Below are 7,810 nucleotides of genomic sequence, written 5' to 3'. Positions count from 1 at the left end.
AAAATACTTGTAAGAGGTGAAAAATAACCTGTTTTTCCCCCTGCTTTTGACCAGGTTTCCCCCTAGTGTCATGCATTCATTTCTAGTTAATTGATTACATGGTTTCATTGATAGTGTAAACTGCATTTAATGTTAAATTGAAAATTGAAATATTTATTAGTTATTTGAAATTTAAATTTAAAATTTGAATTATTTTAAATGTATTTATTTTTAAAATTGAGTTATTTATTATGGTGTTCAGGTACATTTACTGAAACATTCCATACTAATAGTTCTAAATCATTATATGTTTTCAAAGCCACCAATGTATTCTCTACTTCGTTTTATTCACTTTTTTTTTTTTACTGTGCTCTTTGCCTCAGTTCCATCTTATGATAGTGAATAGTTTTGCTTGCGTACACTTTTTAATATCCTGTACAATATATAAGTAGTTTTACTGATTTAATGAAATTGTTTATACTGCACCATGCTCACCAGGGGGGATGTAAAAACTTATTCTTACCCAACTGTTTTAATTACCAGCAGTTTCATAAGCTCTGGAATGAGGACAGACATTCACTGGGAAGTGGGTTGAGACAATGAAACTCGTTTTTACATCAGCCGTTTGCAGGTGCTGGTTGGCAGAGGCTCAACTAGTCTGGATTTAATTAGCAGCACAGAATTAAGAATTCTGGGCCATAGTATTAAGCTTCAGTATTAAATTTTTTAAATTCAGCTTTAAAGTGACCTAAAAAGGAAAGTGAAATGTTATTATTTTGATACCCACGTGGAGTTCACACTGACACTTGTGGAAGTTCACTAGTTTGTTAACAAAAAAGAGTTCTTCACATTTGAAGAGATGGAATTTGTGAATAATGCAAAAATAGATACTTACTGAAAGGGGTGAAAACTTAGTTAGAACCAGAATGCCCACTTGAACCAGGCCTAGAGTAGCACTACTGAAGTCAGTGTCAGGAAGTCCCATGTGAAGAAAATAGCCAGGGTTACTGGATTTACCAGAAAAAAAGAGTAAGTTTGTAGCAGGACGACATTCAGGTCTTATGGTAAAGACTCTGAGGGAATTTGTGTTTTTCTAATTGCAGAGAAGGTCTTAGAAAACGCTTGTTACAGTGCTAAGATTTTCCTATCTGCAACTTTTATTTTGCATTTCTCTTTTCCTCCTTTCCTTTTAAGGAGTAGACATTGACACACACAAAATACGCATGGACAAACTCCATTTTAATACTTTTTTATTGTAGTACTATCATTTACTTTGGTAAATTTGTATCCCTGTTTAAAGTGCCTTAAAGCAATTAAAACTTAGTTTAAATTCAAGTATTGTAAAATGTACAGAGTCTAAGCACAAAAAAAAGCTGCATAGTGAAAATACTGGAGCAGGCTGATACATTCAGGATGCCAAGTGGTAACAACATCAGCTCATGATTCAGGTTAAGGATAATTAGCAAGTTTGATACAGTACAGACTGGACGGGGCGATATTGATGCATTGTTCTTACCACAAACAAAGGATAGAAGCCTAAATTAACTCTGAAAGAATCTTTAGTATCAGTTTTGTACACATGCCATAGGTAGTAAGGCAGATACTGACACTGAAATCAATCCTTTACATGCTGCTGTAATCCAGCAAATTCTGTGCGTGGGTTTTCCAGACTCTGAGCCCCAGCAATCCCAGTGTTCCAGTGGGAGCTGTGACATCCACCCTCTTCGGAATCCTCACAATCATTCTTGTCTTAGTACAATCTTGTCTGAGTCTTAGTTGGAAATTTGTTCCATAAGGTTTTAAAGAAGGATGGCTGTTCCTCTGTGTACTGGTGCAGGATTGTCTGCTGGGGTTGGTGTTTGCCCACAGCTACTTTAGGTAGGACTGGGGGATGCTTTAGGGGTCTGGTTGAGTTGAATTTGTAGCCCTTATTTTGCCCAGTTAATTTGAAGTAGTAACAGTTGTACCCTGGTGTAATAATGACTTGTCACATGTACTAGATCGAGAGCATCACTTACCTGTAGTGTTTGTCAGAAGAGGAATTTGTTGAAGATATTTTAATGCACATTGTTATAATAAACAAAATTAATGGAATACCAGCATTAAAATGGTTGACTCCTCCCATTTGAACAATTAGAGAGTAATTTCACTTGCCTTGGCTAAGAGACTTGTAGTACACGTGTGTGTGGACACATAAGAGAATGACTGATTTTTCAGGGGAAATTACTGCTTCAAAATCAGGGGAACAACATGGCTAAAATATTACTGGATTGTAACAACACTTTTAAAATGGGTGTATAAGGATGTAGAGGAAAGACATTTTTGCTCAGTTGTTGCCTAAGAAAAAAGGAATTTAAAAATACTAGCCACTTTCAAAAGAAAACTCCTTGTTAATAGTTCCTGTATTTTAACAGTATTTTTGTATCTAATTTTTGCTGTTAGAAAGTATTATTTTAAAATATTTTTCTAGAAGTATGACAGTTGTGATATAAATTATTGCAAGGATTCACCAGTCATTATATGAATGGAATACTGAGTAATTAAGAGAAGCAAATATGCATTTCTCATTTCCAGAAAGAGAAAACATGTTCTCTTTTACAAAGGCAGAATATGTCAAACTATAAAGTTCTAGTTTAATTTTTGTAATATTTGGTGAAATTCTACAAAACAACAACAATGAGAAAATGAAAGGGCTGCACCCAGAGTATAAAACCAGCAGAAGTTGGGTTTCTTGGAATCTGAACCCCCTTGCTCTTCACACTTTCTTTTAAAGGACTTGTATGGTTTTATTGTATTGATCCAAGTGCTTGATAAGATGTTGTGGTTGTAGCAGACAGCAGCCATGGGAGTCCACCTACAGTTTATTTCCAAGCCCGCTGTAGATGCACTTCAGGGGAATTAGCTGAGGTTAAGGTTTGATGGATGGAATGCTGCAGGATCTTCTCATCACCAGCCTGACTTCAATGTCGGGGAGGGTTTTCTTTTTCGTGTGCAAACACCCTTCATCCGTGGCTGCCAGGTGGAGATCAAAACGCAAGGAAACGGACTTTTTCCTTAAGCGAGGGTTGTCCTTAAAGAAAGAGCCTTCCCATTCCTTAATAACTTCATCCACTTTTTCTGTCCTGAAACAATAAAGCAAATGTATTTATGATTTTTTTAGGCAATATTAGTTATCTATCTTCAGGACTGCTTTTAAAACAGAGAGAGAAATGGCATCATAAAATGTTGAGTTATTTTACTGAGACACCAGAGGTTTCCTTTTTTTCATGGGTTCATTCTCCAGAGAAGCTAAATAAAGGGTGAGAGTTCATTATGTTCTTGTTTTCATACTTTTAGGTAGACATGGCTACAAAACCACTGCTCCAAACACATTAGGCAGTTTGTTTCCAAGGAGAAAGTTTGGAATCCAAGCTCAAAAATTTTGCAAGAAACCTCAGTACTGTCGTGGGCAGGACAGAATTCCTGCATCTGAAAACCTTCAGAATAGGGAGGAGAAAATCTAGTTTAGACTTAAACCTCAGAATGTAGAGCTGTATTACATTAAAGAGAAAAAAGGGCACAAGTAGAATAGGGAGAATTGAAAAGCCAGCTGATTCAGGAATATTGAGGCACCCAAATCCTGTTGATTTAATTTTCTATGTGCATATCAGAATTCAGATCTGAAAGCTGGGCTCTGGGGCCTCACTGAGCTGAGTAAACTGCACCTGGCCGAGGAGCCCCGTGCAGATCTGAGTGACTATGTGATGAGCAAAGCTCATGCACAAAAATAAATGTCAGCTATGGGGTGTGTCTGGTGGACCTTATGATGGCAATAATTTTTTCAGCAGCTGATTATGGTTCAGTGTTAGGAATGGCCCACTACAGTGTGTTTAAAGGTAACATTAAAAAACAGCATACAAAATACAACATGTACAACATACAAAAAAGCTTAAAGAGCAGCAGAAGAAAATAAAATGAGGCAATCCAATACTATTAAAGTAATTTCAGGTGAATAACACATCCTAACAGACTTTCACATGCCTACTTGGGAGCCAGGCTCTCCCTCCCCTGTTTGGAGAAACGTAGGAGTTTCCAAGGAGCAAGTTGGAGCAGCCGAGCCTGAATTTATGTGCATAAATATGCCCCAGAGGGACTTCCCAAATGTGGTCTGGGCTCTTTGCCTTCAGCCTTAGTGAAATGAATTATTCATAGTTTCATTCTTAACAGAAATTGAAATTATAAATCAGAAGCACCATCATGGTATTGTTTGCTTATGAAGCCAATGCTAATAAAAAGAAATTTAAATGTTATGTATTGTTAAACACTGCCATTCAGTCCACCTTCGGGAGCTCTCAGTGTGGTTCTGAAGCTCCTGGGCAGTGTGGGTGCGATGTAACAGATACCAAGTAACGGAAAATTCAAAGCTACTGAAACGTAACCTCCACCCTTTACTTCCAACTGTTATGTTGTGAAATTCCTGTTTATCTTACTGTACAGTGCCATGAGCTTCAGCACTTTCCTTCAAGATATTTCCATCTAGGATTGCTTGTTTTGTCATCAGTTCCACCTTCTTTGGTTTGTGCTTCTTTACACCATCTGCAAAGGAAAATGCAGGTATACACTGAGCATGCAGAAGGGCAGAGGCAGTATACAGGTCCTGGAGATATTTTCCATGCATTGGAAAAGGTCCTTTTTAATACCTAGAAATTTGTCAGTAGTTGTGAACAATTAGGGCCAAAATCCCCTAAGGAGGAGGTGTCTGAAACTCACCTGAAGGCAGCGTAAAGGTGATCTTGCTAGTGCTGGGCTTTTTGTCGTCCTTCTGGGCAGGTATTGAGCAACGGAACCTGCAAAAATAAAAATTATTACAGGCATTTATTAATGTTGAATTGCTTTAATCCCAAATTTGTATGAACAGCTGTGAAAAATTGTGTGCTGCTCTCTGCAATGTGTATGAAACAATGAGCACCAGAAGTTCTGCAGTCAGTGAAGCTACCTTACAATGAAACCTTTTCTAAGATTTTATACTGTAATTTTTTTAATGATTAGGTAATGTATTTACAGTTCTGATTATTTAAATGAGACCTTCAGAAATGGAAGACAAATTTGAGATCTTTTTCTCTAAGCAGCGAGTACCTGCTCTCTTCTTGCTCCAACAGACTGCGATATGTCGCTATCTCCTCCTCCAGCTTCATCCTTGTGTTCAGGAGAATTTCGTGCTCTCGAAGCTGTTTCTCAATTCCCCTTCTCACTTCTAGCAGCTCTTTCTCCAGGCTTTCAATCTCACCTTCCAAATTTTGTAGCTGCATATGATATTGCTGCTCCGTAGCACGCAATGAACGTTCCAAACCCTTTTCCTGTGAAATTTGAGTCATGTTTTAAGACTTGGAAAGTTTGTGTGTAGAGATGTTATATACCTACATGGTTTCATTAACAAACGATGTATTTTTGCATCAGTTCTTTTAAGATTATTCTTTAAGAACAGGAGTAAAGCTATCAAGGTAATACTTGAAGTTTTACCAGAAGTTTCATTTCTGACTCTTACCACAGCGTGGAGAGACTCGATTTCAATCTGCATGTGGTGCCACTGCCGTCGGGCTTCGCACAGTTCTGCTCTGGCTGCCTTTAGTGCTTCTGCATCTTTGTCCATTCTTTCACTTGAACCTTCTTCTCGCTACAGTGGACATACAAAAGATAACAATATTACAAAATATTCAAGTAATGATAATAAATTGACTCATAATATCTAGTTGGAATTTTTTTAGAGTTGTATAAATGTGTGAAAGCTCACAATGAGGAGTTAATATTTTCTGTAGCGGAAAAGCTCTTATCCCACTGTGTTTAACCAGAAGTGGTTGGCCGAATCTCTGTCCCTGGCACCTTTGTCCTAGAGGAATTCTCTTACAAATTACCCAATTGTACTGAGATCTTACTCACCTCTGGAGCAAATGGGCTCAGAGGAGGTGCAGATGGTTTAAGCTTCCAAGTTTGAATAAACTGCTTTGATTTTAATGTATATTTGATTTCAGGGTTTGGTTTATTTTTTTCCTTTTATCCTATTAAAAGTAGTTTCTAAAAACCAATCCTGATCATGTGTAGGGTCATTTTAGATTTAGACTTTGATTTCGATTGTATGTTCCTGCATGTAACTTCCAGAATGATTGTTTGGCTTATGGAAGTTATTTTTCTTTTTTGATTCTGAGTTTCCCTGCAAGTGGTGGAGATGCTGTAAGCCCTTGAAACAGCACCTGCTCTTTTGCATATTTTACTGCTTTATGCAGGTTCTTATGATGACATTGACTCTAAGAAAAGAATCTCTTTAATTCAGATCTTGTGAACTAAGGAAAATAAGGGTTTTGTTTCCCTGTACATACTGACAAATTGCAACTTTTCCAGGCCATCATTTTTGAGAAAAATCTAGATTTGGCTCATTCACAAGTGAACCTCCAATGTTCTTTGCTTCCCTTTTCTTGCCTGGGTACTGCAGAATTTGACAGGATCAAACCAATGTGCATTGGCTGCTTTGTGCCAACAAAAAGATAAACTTGGCTTCCCTGTTCGATGTGCAGCTGCCGTGTGTCTGACACTGCTGGTGGATCAGCCAGGCTGCAGCAGTGTCTGGCCTGTCCTTAAAACAAACCTCCGGGATTCCTGCAATACCTGAGTACAAGGTGACAGAATACCTGATTCCCCCCTGAATTTTTTTACATTTGATGGCTCAAAATTGTTTTGCCATTTGACTTCAGTTGGGCTTAGAGCTGTTTGTATGTAAATACCTAACAGCAGCATTGTGTGTTGGTAACATTTAATCAAGCTGTATGAGAGAGCAACTGATATATGCTGAAGAGAACATACTGTGAGCAATAGAAAATAGTTCCTGCAAAGGTACAGCTTTCGTTACTAAAGGGCCAAAATTGGCCAAGATTGCTGTATATAGAAAGATTCTCTTCAGGATTCATTTTTTCCTCTGAGATAACTACATGGAGCTAGAGGTTACCGTGTTACAGCCTATGTCATCATCCCTTAAATCCCAGCAATAGCCCTGCTACAGGGACAGAAAAGCATCCCAAAGAATTACACAGCATTGGTTCAGCAGGAATCCATACCCTTAACAAAATCTACTTCCGATTCTTCTAGTTCACATCTTACTGCGGTAAAATCCACATCCCTTTCCCAAAAATCTGCTGCATTGAAAGGAATTACTGTACCTCATAGAGGCTGCGGGAGGAACTGTACGGCCAGGGAATGGCTACGTACTCTGCAAGGTGTGTGGCTGTGAGGAGGCATTACCTGCGTCCTTGCTGAGCTGACGGTCTTTATCTGATTTCGGGTGATGAGCGATTCATACTTTGCCCTGATCTCTCGGTGGAGCCGAGCCGGCTCCATCCTCCTTCTCCTCCTCCTCCCATCCTCCCCGGCTGCCGGCTCCGCTGCCGGCGGCACGGGGCTGCGGCCGCGGGGCCGTTAAAGCGGCAGTGGCCCATTTCGGGGAGCGCGGGGGCCTCAGAGCCTGTCAGTCCGTCCTGGCAGCAGGTTAATGCAGCAAAGGATAGCACTGAAGTATCTATTCCTAAATTATGTGCCGAAATTAATTTATCCATGTCTTAATGTTTTTGTTACACTGTGACTATGGGGTATTATAACATCAGAAATGCGAGGATAAGAGGGAAAAAGCAAAGGATAAAGTTACAGCTGCCCAGCATGAAGTGCGCTGGCAGGAGGACATGGAGGGCAGAGCCTCCCAGCAGCACACCTGGATTGCTGGCAGTGCCGCTGGCAGGTGCCTCCACCATTGTTAGGGATGTCCCAGAATTTCCATCCCTGAAGGTGTTTGAGACTCAGAGAGACAAAG

General features: G+C 39.3%; 1 protein-coding gene across 2 annotated transcripts; it reads right to left on the bottom strand.

Annotated features, from left to right (window-relative positions):
- Window positions 1-1,212: 1,212 nt before the first annotated feature.
- KRT222 (keratin 222) lies at window positions 1,213-7,408 on the bottom strand. Of its 2 annotated transcripts, none has more exons than XM_085083657.1 (6): window positions 7,249-7,408; window positions 5,504-5,632; window positions 5,095-5,315; window positions 4,729-4,805; window positions 4,449-4,554; window positions 1,213-3,101 (listed from the first exon to the last, which is right to left on the bottom strand). In XM_085083657.1, the coding sequence occupies exons 1-6, from the start codon at window positions 7,342-7,344 to the stop codon at window positions 2,888-2,890; spliced, it is 843 nt and encodes a 280-aa protein (XP_084939783.1). In that variant the 5' UTR covers window positions 7,345-7,408; the 3' UTR covers window positions 1,213-2,887. The 2 variants fall into 2 exon arrangements, with proteins under 2 accessions (XP_084939783.1, XP_084939784.1); XM_085083658.1 differs by having other exon boundaries at window positions 7,167-7,287.
- Between the last annotated feature and the right edge of the window lie 402 nt (window positions 7,409-7,810).

Source organism: Lichenostomus cassidix, chromosome 27 (assembly GCF_008360975.1).
Source record: "Lichenostomus cassidix isolate B80296 chromosome 27, HeHo_3.0, whole genome shotgun sequence".
Taxonomy (NCBI): domain Eukaryota; kingdom Metazoa; phylum Chordata; class Aves; order Passeriformes; family Meliphagidae; genus Lichenostomus; species Lichenostomus cassidix.
Note: the sequence above shows the minus strand (reverse complement) of the source record. Positions and strands in the feature narration are given on the sequence as shown.